The 17,179-nt window shown below is 39.8% G+C and overlaps 1 protein-coding gene across 1 annotated transcript in view; it reads left to right on the forward strand.

Annotated features, from left to right (window-relative positions):
* Positions 1-17,179, forward strand: part of LOC127490050 (vomeronasal type-2 receptor 116-like) — a 46,141-nt gene that overhangs the window by 19,888 nt on the left and 9,074 nt on the right. The window contains exons 2-5 of the mRNA XM_070067605.1: positions 877-1,168; positions 2,913-3,719; positions 13,717-13,977; positions 15,382-15,505. Of these exons, the coding sequence (XP_069923706.1) occupies positions 877-1,168; positions 2,913-3,719; positions 13,717-13,977; positions 15,382-15,505 (1,484 nt within the window). The remainder of the gene's footprint in view (positions 1-876; positions 1,169-2,912; positions 3,720-13,716; positions 13,978-15,381; positions 15,506-17,179) is intronic.

Here is a 17,179-nt window from a genome sequence, read left to right on the forward strand (position 1 = left end):
ATATTGTAATATTGAGGAAAAGGACAAATTCTTAGTTATGCCCCAAATAGAAACATATCCAAGTGCAAAGGACTAAAGGAATGACTGGATAAATATATTGAGTCCCATGTAACTTATTACCAGAAAGGAATTTTCTTAGCATTCAAATTATGGAAGAAATGTAAGAAATTAGAAAAATCCAGAATTCCAAAGGAATGCATAGTGAGATAACAGAACATATACCCTTTTAGGTACATAAAACAGGAAAGCTCTTCTTAAATTCTAAGAAATCAAATTTTCACTTAAGTTACATAGAAAAATGGAGAGAACATGCAAATATAAAATATGAAATGATAATTCAATACAGAGAAAAATGAAAACCAAGTGAACATCTCCAATTATCCAACAGAGTTTATGAATAAATTCTTATGTTTGAAAGAAAACAAAAAGTTAAAGCTGACTTGAACAGAGTGAAATATTGTATTATGAAATTATAGCAAGGACAGGGGTCAAATGGCTCAGATGGACCTAGCTGAAGAGGAGAATGTTCTAAAATTTGGGACAACTGATGAGTCAGGTGGTATTCAGCCTACTCCAGAAATTACTGAAAACAGAAATGCTTGCTCCTGGGTGTTGTCCTTAGGTTGGGACACATCGAGGAAAGGGTTCCTGAAGGTGAGTGTGAGAACAGACATGGTTGATTTCAGAGGAGTTCAAGGGCCATTCCACAATCTTCTAGAGCACTTGGAATTTCACTCACACCTCCTCCTTTTGCCAGAGCTGAGGCACCACTGAGTGGAAACCTGAGTCTGATCATTGCTGCTTCAGGGCGGGGCTGTGTTGTTGCTCCAAATTCCATAGTCTCACCCTTTTCCCTGATGCTGCTCCTCTCTTTAGGTGGCTGTGGAAGAACTACCAATATGTGCTGGCCTTCCGCTTTGCCATCCAGGAGATCAATAAAAACCCCCAGCTACTCCCCAACCTGACCCTCGGTTTCAAATTCTACAATGCCTTTGCCAGTGAACAGTACACCTTATTGAGCATAGTGTATTGGTTGTTTGGGGCCACTGTGCCTTTACCTAACTACACTTGCCATACACAAGGCAGACATGTTGCCATCATTGCTGGAACCACATCAGCATTGTCTGTTGAATTTGGAACGCTTTTGGAGCTCTACAAAACCCCACAGGTAATGAGTTGTGAATCTGGAGGACAATAGTTGAATCTCCTCCAACACTATTCTCTCACCTCTGAAGAAAGGGAAATGGGGCATCTCCCTGTGGTATAAGACTGACCCCATGGGAATTCCTGGGGTGATTAATAGTGGAGGGAGAAGAAAGAAAAGGAAGTAGCAGGGAATGCTGAGAGCCTCCCCCCAGATGACTGTCTAGGGCCTGTGTATCCATCCCCCACCAGCTGGAGACATTGGCAAATACAGCTCCATACTGCATCAGAAATGTCCACAGCACACAGAGGTATCCTGTCCTAGCACAGCACTGTCTTGGGAGGGATCCAGAGACCAAGCAATATTAGATGTTAAGATATGAAGTCCTGCTCATATGGTTTCTGTTTGGGCAAATCTGATGGCTATGTGAGTTCCAAAGATTTCCAAGGCAGGTTTTTAAGATGATTGATTTATTTGAAAGCACAGAGGGATTGGGAAAGTTACAACCACCACCCCCCAACATGGAGAGGGAGAGAGAGAGCAGAAGGGAGAGAGAGAATGGGAGAGAGAGCTTCTATTCACAGGTTTACTCCATAAATGCCCAGAATAGCCATATATGAGTCAGGTAGAAGCCAGGAGCTAGGAACTGAATGCAGATCTCCCACTTAAGTGGCTGTGGTCAAGCACTTGTGTCATGTTCTGCTGCCTTTTCAGGCATGTTTGCAGGAAGGTGGATAAGAAGTGGTGTAGCCAAGCCTTGAACTGGATGGAGTTCTGAAATGGGATGCTGGTGTTACAAGTTGGAACTTAACTCATCTGACCCAAACTGGCTACACCCAGAATGTTGAGGCTCAATTCAAGTTAGAATAGAATTCACCTAATCCCTGTGCCCAATCATCCCTTTTTCCCAGGCACACAAATTGATTTCTTTGCAGCATTCCTAGTGATAATTGTGCTTACTAGTCCTCATGTCTTGCTGTTTTTATTTGAGGGCCAGGGAAATACACACATAGACACACACACAGACACAGAATTCCCATCCGCTGGTTCACTCACCAATACCTCCCATGATGTTGGACTTAATCTGCCACAGCAGAAGCATAGAGCCAGGAATGAAACCCCATATGAATGTAATAAATCAAATTACTTGAGCTATAATTATTGTCTCCCAGAGTCTGCACTAGCAACTTAGAGATACTTCACCAGGGACCTGCTACACAAACAAAAATCAGGACATGTATATGCCAAACATAGGCCACCTGGTGATTAGAGGATTCTGGTTTGGAAAAATTATTTTGCCCCAAATCAAAGAGGGTTGGTGATTGTATCCTTGGAGATAATGCAGGATTCCTGTGGTAATCAGTGCACTCCAGATACAAAGAAATCAACACAGTAGAGATTTCTGTCTCAGAGTTATCTACAATGGTGGCTGCTGGAGGAGGTGGCTCTGCTCCACCAGTCACCCTGGGCAAGGATGGGGAAAGACCACTGGCTGGGTGAAGTAGCATCCAAAGTTCCTTCTTCCTCAGTCCCCACTGCAGCACAGGAAGAGCATACAGAAACTGACAGATTTTCTTTAAATGTACATTTATTAACCTAAAGCAATAGCATGTGAAGCATGGTCTTCTCTGTGGCCAAGATAGCAGGATTTGTCCATTCCTGCCATGCACTTTGTCTTTACTCAGTAGCATACTGCAGAAGGAATCCCTTGTTCCGAGAAACAACCCAAATCCCACAAAAGTTTGATTGTGTTTTTCTTTGCTTTTAGCTCACCTATGGCCCTTTTGATCCCATGCTAAATGATAAGGACCAGTTTCCCTCACTCTATCAGATGGCCAGCAGTGACAGCTCTTTGGGCCATGGAATGATCTCCTTGTTGCTGCATTTTGGCTGGACTTGGGTGGCGCTCTTTGTGTCTGATGACATGAAGGGAGAGCAGTTCCTTCAGTACTTTGAAGCAGCGATGCTCAAGAAAGGAATCTGTGTGGCCTTTACAGTTAAGCTCCCTGTCACAAAGAAGTTGTATGCGGGTAGTGATCTCACTTTCATGAGTAGCATCAGAGTTTCATCTGCAAATGTGCATATTCTCTATGGTGATGTAAGAGGTCTCATCAGTGTGGACATTTCAGTGCAGTCATATTTAACCATGGGGAAGGTGTGGATCATGACATCAAAGTGGGATCTTGTCATTTCTGAGACAAACCACATGCTGCACTCTTTGCATGGAGGCTTCTCTTTTTCACCCCACAAGGAAGAAATCCCTGGCCTCAAACTTTTTGTCAAGATGGCAAAGCCTTCTCACTACCCAGAAGACTTTTACTTCAGTAAATTATGGCTTTTTCATCTGGACTGCTCACTTGCAGGATCATTTTGTGGACATATTGGAACCTGCTCACCAAATACTTCCTTAGAGTTTCTTCCAGGACACATTGACTTGCTGACCATATCTGACTCCAGCTATTTAGTCTACAATGCTGTCTACACAGTGGCCCACGTCCTCCATAAAATGATTTTGGAGAAAGTAGAAATGAGATCCTTAGCAGAAGCATCCCAGCCCATGATTCTTCCCTGGCAGGTAAAACTCCCCTGGAACAGAACAGACACTGCCCACTTGATGGAATCTAGAGATGTTTTATTGAGGTACAGCATCAGGACCCTGCTCTCATTTCAAGGTCAACAGGATTGCAATAGATGATGTTTTTTTTTTTAAATTATTTCTTTATTTGAGAGGTAGAGTTACAATAAGAGGGAGAGACAGAGAGAAAGGCCTTCCATCTGCTGGTTCCCTTCCCAAATAACTGCAATGGCTGGAGTTGGGCTGATCGAAGCCAGGTACCTGGATCTTCTTCTGGGTCACCGAAATGGGTTCAGGGGCCCAAGCACTTGGACCTGGAAGCTGGGATCTTTCCATTGGTTACAGCTATATCTGTGATTGTTGACTTTGGCTGGAGTTTTCAGTCATTGCAGATTTTGAATGTATACTATTAGAAATTGTTTCAGAAAATAGTGTTTTTTTACTTTGCATAACTAAGACTTTCATATTTTATTTATTTATTTTAAGGGCACAGATTTCATGTATTTATATGTCAATGTAAGAAAAATAACAACACTTCCCACCCTTTCTCCCTCACTCCCACCCTTCATCCTCCTTCTTTTATATTTCTTTTAATTTTTGTGATAACATACTTTCAGCCTACTTTATAATCATATGCTTAAACCTCTACTAAAGAAGGAATTTAACCAGTAGTAAGTGGATCACTTTCTCAGGAGTATAGTCTACGTGGGCTATAGATAAGAATCAAATCTCAGGATACCTATGTCACTCATTTATGTTTATATTTAAAAATGCATACAAACAATAAGTAAAATGAACATATAATTAGATCTGTACTATTAAGTTTAGTCTCTGAAAATATTTTAGTGAATAATTCTCATCTTTATCAGAACCCATTATTTTAAAAGAAATTTTATTTATGTTATATAGGTTTCATGTATTTCATGTATACAATTTAGGAACATAGTGATAATTCCCCTCCTAGCCTCTCTCCTGCTCACACTCCAACTCATCCCCCTCCTCCCTCTCCAATTCCAACTCTTAATTTTTGCAAAGATCTATTTCCAGTTTACTTAATGATCGTATGGTTAACCCTACACTAAGTAAAAGAGTTCAACAAATAGTGTGAAGAAAAAACCTCTCTCTTCTTCAGCAGAAGAGACAAGGGTTGTAAACCATTATTAAATCTCAAAATGTTTGTTTCACTCCAATACATTATATTTCAGGTACTGTAATAGTTACCTTGGTTCAGAAAAAATATATGGTATCTATCTTTTTGGGACTGGCTTATTTCACTAAGTATAATGGTTTCCAGTTGCATCATTGCACAAGGCAGGATTTCATTTTTTTCAGCTGAGTAGTAAGCCATAGTGTATATATGCCATAATTCCTTTATCCAGTCAACAGTTGATGGATGTCTGGGGTGAATCCATATCTTAGCTATTGAAAATTGTGCTGTAATGAACATGAGGGTACAGATAACTCCTTCAGGTGCTGATTTCTTTTGGTTTGGGTAAATTCCCAGGAGTGGGATGGCTGGATCATATGGTAGGTCTGTATTCAGGTTTTTTTTTTAATAGAAAGCTTTTATTTAATAAATATAAATTTTCAAAGTACAACTTCTGTGGTTCTTCCCCCCATACCCACCCTCCTACAATCCCAAACAATCCCAAACAATCCCACCACTTACTAGTGCTCCCATCCCCTCTTCATTGATTTATTTTTAATTATCTTTATATACAGAAGATCAACTCTGTACTAAAAGTAAAGATTTCAACAGTTTGCACCCACACAAACACACAGAGGATAAAGTACTGTTTGAAGACTAGTTTTACTGTTAATTCTCATAGCACAATACATTAAGGACAGAGACCCTACATGGGGAACAAGTGTAGAGTGATTCCTGTTGTTGATTTAACAATTGACAGTCTTATTTATGATGTCAGTGATCAACCGAGGCTCTTGTCATGAGCTACCAAGGCTATGGATGCTTCTTGAGTTTAGACAAGGCCATATTCAAAGTGGAAATTCTCTTCTCCCTTCAGAGAAAGTTACCTGCTCTTTTGATGGCCTCCTTTCCACCGGGATCTCAGTCACAAAGATCTTTCATGAAAGGTATATTTTTGCCACAGTGACTTGGATTTCCATGCCTGAAATGCTCTCCTGAGCTTTCTAGACAGATCTGAATGCCTAAAGGGCTGATTCTGAGGCCAGAGTGCTGTTTAGGGCATTTGCCATTCTATGAGTCTGCTATGTGGCCTGCTTTCCATGTTGAATCGTTCTCTCCCTGTTAATTCTATGAATTGTTATTAGCAGACATTTTTCTTTGGCACTTAATCCTATCTTTATGATCATTTATGAACTTAAACTGATCACTTTAACTAATAAGGTGGCATTGGTACCTGCCAACTTAATGAGATTTGGAGTCCCATGGGAAGTTTTTAGCTTTACCCTTAGGGATAACTCCAAGGAACGTGTGCTGAACTGTCCATCTCCCCCCTCTATATTCCCACTCCTATTTTAAAGAGGGATAAATTTTCAATTGGATTTAACCACCTAAGAATTAATGTGTGTTAAGTAAAGTGTTAAACCAATGGTATTAAGAAGAAAAAGAAAATACTAAAAAGAATAAAATAGAAAGCTGTTCCTTGACAGTCATGACAAGCGCTGATCAAGTCATTTCTTCTTATAGTGTCAGTTTCACTCCTACAGGTTTCCTTTTAGGTGCTCAGTTGGTTGTCACAGGTCAGGGAGAACCTATGATATTTATCCATTTGGGACTGGCTTATTTCACTCAGCATGATGTTTTCCAGATTCCTCCATTTTGTTGCAAATGACCAGATTTCACTTTTATTTATTTATTTTTTTGCCGCTGTTAGTATTCTATAGAGTATATATCCAATAATTTATTTATTTTTCTAGGTGCAAATTTTTTTTTATTTAGTAAATATAAATTTCCAAAGTACAGTTTATGGATTACAATGGCTTTCCCCCCAATAATTTCCCTCCCACTTGCACCCCTCCCATCTCCCGTTCCCTCTCCCATTCCATTCACATCAAGATTCATTTTTCAATTATCTTTATATACAGAAGATCGATTTAGTATATATTAAGTGAATATTTCATCAGTTTGCACCCACACAGAAACACAAAGTGTAAAATACTGTTTCAGTACTAGTTATAGCATTACTTCACATTGGACAACATATTAAGGACAGATCCCACATGAGAAGTAAGTACACAGTGACTCCTGTTGTTGACTTAACAATTTGACACTCTTGTTTATGGCGTCAGTAATCTCCCCATGCTCCAGTCATGAATTTCCAAGGCTATGGAAGCCTTTTGAGTTCACAGGCTTCGATCTTTTTTAGACAAGGTCATAGTCAAAGTGGAAGTTCTCCCCTCCCTTCAGAGAAAGGTACCTCCTTCTTTGATGGCCTGTTCTTTTTACTGGGATATCACTCGCAGAGATCTTTGAATTAGGTTTTTTTTTTTTTTCCAGAGTGTCTTGGTTTTCCATGCCTGAAATACTCTCATGGGCTCTTCAGCCATATCCAAATCCTTAAGGGCTGATTCTGAGGCCAGAGTGCTACTTAGGACATCTGCCATTCTGAGTCTGCTGTGTATCCCACTTCCCATGAAGGATCGTTCTCTCCCTTTTTTATTCTATCAGTTAGTATTAGCAGACACTAGTCTTGTTTGTGTGATCCCTTTGACTCTTAGACCTATCAGTGTGATCAATTTTGAACTGAAATTGATCACTTGGACTAGTGAGATGGCATTGGTACATGCCACCTTGATGGGATTGAATTGGAATACCTGGTATGTTTCTAACTCCACCATTTGGGGCACGTCTGATTGAGCATGTCCCTACTTGTACATCTCCTCTCTCTCTTATTCCCACTCTTATATTTAACATGATCACTTTTCAGTTAAAATTTAAACACCTAAGAATAATTGTGTGTTAATTACAGAGTTCAACCAATAGTACTAGAACAAAAAATACTAAAATGGATAAAGTATGACATTGTACCTCAACAGTCAGGACAGGAGCTGATCAAGTCACTATTTCTCATAGTGTCCATTTCACTTCAACAGGTTTCCCCTTTGGAGCTGTTAGTTGTCACGGATCAGGGAGAACCTATGATATTTATCCATTTGGGAATGGCTTATTTCACTCAGCATGAGGTTTTCCAGATTCCTCCATTTTGTTTCAAATGACCGGATTTCACTTTTATTCTTTTTTTTTATCTGCTGTTAGTATTCTATAGAGTAAATATCCAATAATTTCTTTAAGCATTCTTCCATTGATGGGCAACTAGGTTGATTCTAAGTCTTAGCTATTGTTAATTGAGCTGAGATAAACATTGAGCTCTTTCTTTTTGCCAATTTAAATTCCCTAGGGTAAATTTCGAGGAGTAGGATGGCTGGGTCATAGGGTAGGGCTATATTTAGAGAGAGAGAGAGAGAGAGAGGGTCTTACATCCAATGGTATGCTCTCCAGTTGGCCACAAGGGTAGAGCCGCACTGTTTTGAAGCCAGGAGCCAGGAGCTTCTTCCAGGTCTGCCACATGGGTGCAGAGGTCCAAGGACTTAGACCATCTTCTACTGCTTTCCCAGGCCATAGCAGAGAGCTGGATCAGAAGTGGAGGAGCTAGTCTCCAACTGGCACCCATATGGGTTGCTGGTGCTTTAGGCCAGGGCGTTAACCTGCCGTGCCACAGCCCCAACCCCCATAGAGACTTTTCCAGTTTGCATTCTCACCAAAAGTGCATTAGTGTGCCTTTTTCCTCATATCCTCACCAGCATCTGTTGTTCATTGATTTCTCTATGAAATCCATTCTAAACTGGATGAGGCGAAACCACATTGTGGTTTTGATTTGCGTTTCCCTGATGGCTAGTGATCCTGAACATTTTTTCATGTGTCTGTTGACCATTTTGATTTCCTCTTTTGAAGAACGTCTGTTTAGGCCCTTGGCCCATGTCTTAAGTGGGTTGTTTTATTGTGGTGGAGTTAGTTTATCTCTTTGTAGATTCTGGCTATTGATTCTTTATCAGTTGCATAGTTTGCAAACATTTTTTTCCCATTCTGTTGGTTGCCTCTTCAGTTTCCTGACTTTTTTGTTTTTGCATTACATAAACTTCTCAATTTGATGTAATCCCAGTTGTTAATTTTGGCTTTGACTTCCTGTGCTTCTGGGGTCTTTTCCAAGAAGTCTTGGCCTGTGCCTACGTCTTGCAGGTTTTCTCCAAAGTTCTCTAATAATTTGATGGTGTCAGGTCATAAATTTAGATCTTTAATCCATGTTAGAGGGATTTTTGTGTAAGGTGTAAAGTGTGGAAATTCAGTTTCCGCAGCACCATTTGTTGAATAGACTGTTCTTGCTCCAGGAATTGGTTTTAACTCCTTGATCAAAAATAAGTTGGGGGGCCGGTGCTGTGGCACAGTGGGTTAAAGCCCTAGCCCGAAGCACTGGCATCTTATATGGGCACTGTTTCTAGTCTCAGCTTCTCCTCTTCTGATCCAGCTCTCTGCTATGTCCTGGGAAAGCAGTAGAAGATGGCTCAAGTCTTTGGGCTTCTGCCTCTATGTTGGAGATCTGGAAGAAGCTCCTGCTCCTGGCTGCGGATCGGCGCTGCTCTAGGATTTGCGGCCATCTGGGGCGTGAACCAGCAGATGGAAGACCTCTCTCTATTGTCTCTGACTCTCTCTGTAACTCTGCATTTCATATAAATTAAATAAATCTTATAAAATAGAAGTTGGTTATAGATGTTTGGATTGATTTCAGGTGTTTCTGTTCTGTTCCATTGGTCTATCCATCTGTTTTTGTACCAGTACTAGGCAATTTTGATTATAACTGCCCTGTAGTATGTCTTGAATCTTTTATTGGGATGCCTCTAGCTCTGTTTTTGTTGTATAAGATTGCTTTGGCTATTCGAGGTCTCCTGTGCCTCCATATGAATTTCAGCATTTCTTTTTTCCAAATCTGAGAAGAACATCTTTGATATTTTCATTGGTATCACATTAAATCTATAAAGTGATTTTGGAAGAATGGCCATTTTGATGATATTGATGATTCCAATCCACAACCATGTAAAATTTCTTCATTTTTTGGTATCTTCTTCTATTTCTGTAAAGTTTTGTAATTCTCATCATAGAGTTCTTTGACATCCTTGGTTAAGTTTACTCCAAGATATTTGATTTTTTTTAGCTATTGTGAGTGATATTGATCTTAGAAGTTCTTTTTTAGCTGTGGCATTTCCTGTGTATACAAAGGCTGTTGATTTTTCTACATTGATTTTATAACCTGGTACATAGCCGAACTCTTCTATGAGTTCCAATAATCTCTTAGTAGAGTTCTTTGGATCCTCTAAATAAAGAATCCTATCATCTGCAAAGAGGGATAGTTTGACTTCTTCCTTTCCAATTTGATTCCCTTGATTTCTTTTCTTTTCTTTTGCCTAATGGCTCTGGCTAAAACTTCTAGTACTGTATGAAATAGCAATGATGAGAATGGGCATCTCTGTCTGGTACTGGATCTCAGTGGGAATGCTTGCAACTTTTCTCCACTGAGTAGAATGCTGGCCGTGTGTTTGTCATAAATTTCCTTTATTGTGTTGAGGAGTGTTCCTTCTATACACAGTTTACTTAGAGTTTTTCACCATGATAGGGTGTCGTATTTTTTCAAATGCTTTCTCTGCATGTATTGAGATAATCATATGGTTTTCTTCTGCAGGTTGTTAATGTGGTATATCACATTGTTTGATTTGTGAATGTTGAACCATCCCTGCATACCAAAGATAAATCCCAGGTGATCTGGGTGGATAATATTTCTGATGTGGTGTTGCATTCTATTGGCTAGAATCTTATTGAGGATTTTGTGTCCATGTTCATAAGGGAATTGTTCTGTAATTCTCTTTCAATGTTGCATCATGTTTAAGTTTAGGAATTAAGGTGATGCTGGCTTCATAGAAAGAATTTGGGAGGATTCCTCTGTTTCAATTGTTTTGAATAGCTTGAGAAGGATTGGAGTTGGTTCTTTACATTTCTGGTAGAATTCAGCAGTGAATGCATCTGGTCCTGGGCTTTTCTTTGTTGTGAGGGCCTTTATTACTGATTCAATTTCTGTCTTGATTATGTGTCTGTTTAGGTTTTCTATATCTTCATGGTTCAAGGTAGGTCTTAGGTGTCCAGGAATCTATCCATTTCTGCTAGATTTCCCAGTTTGTTGGCATACAACTCTTTGTAGTAATTTCTGCTACCTCTTTTAATTTCTGTGGTTTCTGTTGTTACATTCCCTTTTTCATCTCTATTTTTATTGATTTTGGTCTTCTCTCTCCTTTTTTTGGTTAGTTGGGCCAATGGGGTGTCAATTTTGTTTATTTTTTTAAGGTACCTCTTCATATTGCTGATATTTGGTAATGTTTTTTAGATTCAAATTTGTTGATTTCTTCTCTAATTTTAATTACAGATTTTGTTGCTGGTGGATTTCTTAAGAGAGCCATTCTAACAGGAGTGAAGTGAAACCTCATTGTGGTTTTGATTTGCATTTCCCTGATGGCTAGTGATCCTGAGCATATTTTTAAGTGTCTGTTAGCAATTTGAATTTCCTCTTTTGAAAAATGCCTATTCAAGTCCTTTGCCCATTTCTTTCTTAATGGGGTTGTATTTTTTGTTGTTGAATTTCTTAAGCTCTTTATAGATACTGCATGTTAACCCTTTATCAGTTGCATAGTTTGCAAATACTTTCTTCCATCTGTTGATAGTCTCTCCATTTTGCTGCGTGTTTCTTTTGTGGTGCAGTAGCTTTTCGGCTTGATGTAATCTCATTTGTTAATCTTGGCTTTGATTGCCTGTGCTTCTGGGGCCTTTTCAAGAGTCTTTGCCTATGCCAAAGTCTTGCAGAATTTCCCCAATGTTCTCTCGTAATTTGATGGTATTGGGTCATAGATTTAGGCCTTTGATCCATTTTGAGTGTGTTTTTGTGTACGTTGTAAGGTATGGGTCTAATTTTACACTTCTGTAAGTGGAGATCCAGTTTCCCCAGCACAATTTGTTGAGGAGATTGTGCCTTCTTCAGGGATTTATTTTAGTTCTTTTGTCAAATATAAGTTGGTTGTGGATGCATGGATCGATTTCTGGAGTTAAGAGCCCATTACATTTATTCTCTTCTGTTTGTTGACTTACTTTTTCAGGGATTTCTGTTGAACTTCATCTGATATGTTACACAGGACAAAGTGCTTCAAGAATTCGAATGCAACTCATGAGAAAACAAAGATAAACAAATGGGTCAAATTTTTTGAAATTATGCAAAAACCAGAATATATGGACATATTGGATAGTAGTTATTACATTTGTATTTCTGTATACACTGTGGCCCATGTGCTTAGGAGATACATTTTTTGAAAGTAGAAATGAGTTCTACATAATATCCTAAGATGACTCTGGGAAATACAGTGTGTTACAAAATCTGCAAGAATCAAGGAGCAGAAATTGTGGTCATATTTCTTATATATGAGACTATTGAGGATGCACATTAATTAGCACAGGATATGTCCTCTGGGTTACAGATGGTTTTGCCTAGATTTTCCTCACAGCTTATTTGAATCTACTCTTTCCCCATATATAGAATATATTTAGGAAGTTCTGTTTGCATGTGAAAAGTACAAATAGATGAATAAATTTGTTGAACAAATAGGTGTGTTATGTAGAAGACAAATATGTATATGTAAAAAATAACTTCAGAAAGTTCACTTCATAATCTATCTTCTATATTACTTATAGGAGTGTTTTATTTTTTATTTTATTTTTTATTTTTTGAACAGGCAGAGTGGACAGTGAGAGAGTGAGAGACAGAGAGAAAGCTCTTCCTTCACTGTTGGTCCACCTCCAATGGCCGCTGTGGCCAGCGTCCTGCGGTCAGTGCACCACGCTAATCTGAAGGCAGGAGCAGGGTGCTTCTCCTGGTCTCCCATGTGGGTGCAGGGCCCAATCACTTGTACCATCCTCCACTGTACTCCCGGGCCACAGCTGAGAGATGGACTGGAAGAGGGGCAACCGGGACAGAATCCAGTGCCCCGACCGGGATAGAACCTGGTGTGCTGGCGCCACAAGGTGGAGGATTAGCCTATTGAACCACGGTGCCGGCCGAGTGATTTTTTTATTTGTGATTAGATTCACACTTTAGAAAAGTAAACAGAATTCTTCCACAGAAATAACTATGGATTATTTGGAAATCTTCTGAAAATTATTTAAGAATTAATTGATAGCTATTTAAATATAAAAACTTAGTTTTATCCTGCAGCAGGTGTGTTGTACCCAGAATGTCAAGGGTTAACATATACTATCAGTAACCTCAGGAGCACCAGTATATTTGTTTTTGGCCATACAGTCCTACCTGCAATGTCAAAGATAACCACACTTACCATAAAAAGTGACCCAAAATATTTAGAGAAAAAACACTCATGTATTATTTCAAGCTCTAAGATATAAATGCATATATCTATGTATCATTGCATATATAGAAGACATGCACACATTTTTATAAATATGGATCTCAGTGCTAAGAGGGGTCTTGAGTCAGTTCATGGAAAATGTATATGATGAAATTAGCATACATAGATATCTAATTTTTCAATCAAAATAACTGATATTTCATTCTGTTTTTGAACCTCATGAAGCCCCTGTGTATGCACATAACTGTGACATATCACAACTGTCAAGGTATTTAAAAGACCAACCATGTTGTACTCAATTGGTTATATTAGGGTTAGCTTCCATAAAGCCCCACCTAAACCTTCTGGCTGCAGCAGAGCCTTGCAATAGTTCCCCTCTGAACCCCAAAAACTACAATTTTTCTGACTGGATACAACCATTCTACTTTTATATTTGGGGGGCGGGGAACAAATGTTCTCTTCACTAGAAGTTGTTGACCATCCAAAGAATTAAACCTGGAACATAGAGAGGAGGGTAGAAAAGGCTTGTTCAGTGCATATACATCTCCCTCTAATTTGAAAGGTCTCCCTGTTTCCACTGATTCCTGTTCTCCAGCTTCATCCAATCCTGAGGAAAATCCAGTTTACAAACCGTGCTGGAGATGATGTGTCTTTCCATGAAACAAGACACCATGTGGTACATTATGATATTCAGAACATTGTAAATTTTCCTGCTGGATTTCGGTTGCTGGTTAAAATTGGAGAATTTTCCTCTAAGAGTCCACATGACCAAGATTTGCTGATCAATGAAGACATTATAGAATGGCCTGTTGGATTCAAAAAGGTGCAGTTTTCATTTTATGTTGGATAACTACAGAGAGATCTGAGTAGAGCCTTGGGAGATTAAGTGTGAAGTGACCATGTGATTCCCATTTCCCATCTTGGCACTTAACTGATGGTGTTCCTTACACATATCCTGAGCTAACACCTATCAGAAGAGCATGAGTGCATAGCCTTACCTTTTCATTTTTGTCATAATTATTGGTGTAGCAGTTGAGTTAAAACTAGACAAAGTTAATGAATAGAGGCAGAGACCCAGGTATAGATATACAGATCTTTAATATATCTCTGTATATAATCTTAACTTTTTAATCTCATAAGTCACAATCTTTCTTATTTTTTTTTAAATTTTTTATTTCAATGGCAGAGTTAGAGAAAGGATGAAGTGGGGGGAGATATCTTCTGTCTGCTGGTTTATTCCATCAATGGACAACAGGCAGGGCTGGGCAGGTCCAAAGTCAAGAGCCAGGGACTTCTTCTGGGTCACTCATGTGGGTCAGGGGTCCAAAAACTTGGTCCATTCTCTGCTGCTTTCCAAGGCATGTTAGCAGGGAGCTGGATTGGAAGTGGAGCAGCTGGGATTAGAAATGGTGCCCATATGGGATGCTGGTGCAGCAGGAGGTGATTTAATCTGCTACACCACAACACTGTCCCCCTTGTTTTATATGTATATATATATATATATATGTATATATATATATATATATATATTTAACAGGCAGAGTGGACAGTGAGAGAGAGAGATAGAGAAAGTCTTCCTTTGCCGTTGGTTCACCCTCCAATGGCCACCGTGGCCAGTGCACCATGCTGATCTGAAGGCAGGAGCCAGGTGCTTTTCCTGGTCTCCCATGGGGTGCAGGGCCCAAGCACTTGGGCCATCCTCCACTGCACTCCCTGGCCACAGCAGAGAGCTGGCCTGGAAGAGGGGCAACCGGGACAGAATCCGGTGCCCTGACCGGGACTAGAACCCAGTGTGCTGGCACCGCTAGGCGGAGGATTAGCCTATTGAGCTGCAGCGCCGGCCCTGCCCTTGTTATATTTTCATGCATGATAAGTAGAAATACATAATGGGTTGACTTATTCATCTTCTTGCAGATACTATTCCCATATTCCTTTACCACATAGAATAATGCATTTTAAAGATTTTAGATAAAGCACTTGATATGCATGACAAATGCCCAAGGGATCTAACTGATACTATATGAAATAAAACTGATAAGGTATTTTTGTAATACTTGATAAAGAAATGATGAGGTGGGAATGATGATCATAGAAACCTGCATTAAATGTCATAGTCATGGCCTTCAGTTGAAGGTCAGGGTTATGCTGTAAGGGGGATAGTATTGACACCCATTATAATGGCTGATAATGTGGAAAACCATGATCAATGCTTTTCTTTTTCCTTCAGACTCCTCAATCTGTGTGTAGCCAGAGGTGTGGTCCAGGATTTCGGAAAATGTCACAGGAAGGAAGACCTGTCTGTTGCTATACTTGTGTTTTTTGTCCAGAGAGAGATGTTTCCAATCAGACAGGTAGAAAATACAGAATTTCAGATTGACAGCTTTACTGTCGTAATTATTTCTCAATAAAAAAGAAACCAAAGAGATTTGCAGTGACTTCATACTGCACCACGGTTCTCAATGCCAGCTTATTCTCATTCATTCAGTATATCCATGCATGATTATTACTGCTACTTCTTTATGTGTAAGCTGTTGTCTAGTGATATTCCTTCTAAAATATATCTGAAAGTGCTAGATAAGACAGTATTCTACTCTGATTTGCAGGTAGAACACATTATATTCTTTTTTTTAATTTTTTGACATGCAGAGTGGACAGTGAGAGAGAGAGACAGAGAGAAAGGTCTTCCTTTGCCACTGGTTCACCCTCCAATGGCTGCCACGGCTGGCGCGCTGCGGCCAGCGCACCACGCTGATCCGATGTTAGGAGTCAGATACTTATCCTGGTCTCCCATAGGGTGCAGGGCCCAAGTACTTGGGCCATCCTCCACTGCACTCCTTGGCCACAGCAGAGAGCTGGCCTGGAAGAGGGGCAACCGGGCAGAATCCGGCACCCGACTGGGACTAGAACCTGGTGTGCTGGTGCTGCAAGGCAGATGATTAGCCTAGTGAGCCATGGCACCAGCCGAACACATTATATTCTAAGACATATAAGATGTGTAAACACCTAGGCTTCCTGTTGGTGCCTAGAAGTCTTGAAACGAATACATTTTTATACACACATGATAAGCACAAAGCTATTGCACATATTTCATTATATAATTATTGCATTCCTTTTTTAAACTTTTATTTAATGAATATAAATTTCCAAAGTACAGCTTATGGATTACAATGGCTCCCCCCCATAACTTCCCTCCCATCTGCAACCCCCTTTCCTTCTCCCTCCCCCCTTCCATTCACATCAAGATTCATTTTCCATTCTCTTTATATACAGAAGAGCAGCTTAGCATATATTAAGTAAATATTTCAACAGTTTGCACCCACACAGAAACACAAAGTGTAAAATACTGTTTCAGTACTAGTTATAGCAGTAAATCACAATGTACAGCACATTAAGGACAGAGATCCTACATGAGGAGTAAGTGCACAGTGACTCCTGTTGTTGACTTAACAAATTGACACTCTTGTTTATGGCATCAGTAATCACCCTAGGCTCTTGTCATGAGTTTCCAAGGCTATGGAAGCCTTTTGAGTTCACCGACTCTTATCTTATTTAGACAAGGTCATAGTCAAAGTGGAAGTTCTCTCCTCCCTTCAGAGAAAGGTACCTCCTTCTTTGATGACCTGTTCTTTTCACTGGGATCTCACTTGTGGAGATCTTTCATTTAGTTTTTTTTTTTTTTTGCCAGAGTGTTTTGGCTTTCCATGCATGCAATACCCTCATGGGCTTTACAGCCAGATCCGAGTGCCTTAAAGGCTGATTCTGAGGCCAGAGTGCTGTTTTGGATATCTGCCATTCTATGGGTCTGCTGTGTATCTCACTTCCCATGTTGGATCATTCTCTCCCTTTTTTATTCTATCAGCTAGTATTTGCAGACACTAGACTTGTTTATGTGCTCCCTTTGGCTCTTAGTCCTATCATTATGATCAGTTGTGCACAGAAATTGATCACCGGGACTAGTGACATGGCCTTGGTATATGCCACTTTGATGGGGTTGAATTGGAATCGCCTGGTATGTTTCTAACTCT

Source organism: Oryctolagus cuniculus (assembly GCF_964237555.1).
Source record: "Oryctolagus cuniculus chromosome 16 unlocalized genomic scaffold, mOryCun1.1 SUPER_16_unloc_1, whole genome shotgun sequence".
NCBI classification, from domain to species: domain Eukaryota; kingdom Metazoa; phylum Chordata; class Mammalia; order Lagomorpha; family Leporidae; genus Oryctolagus; species Oryctolagus cuniculus.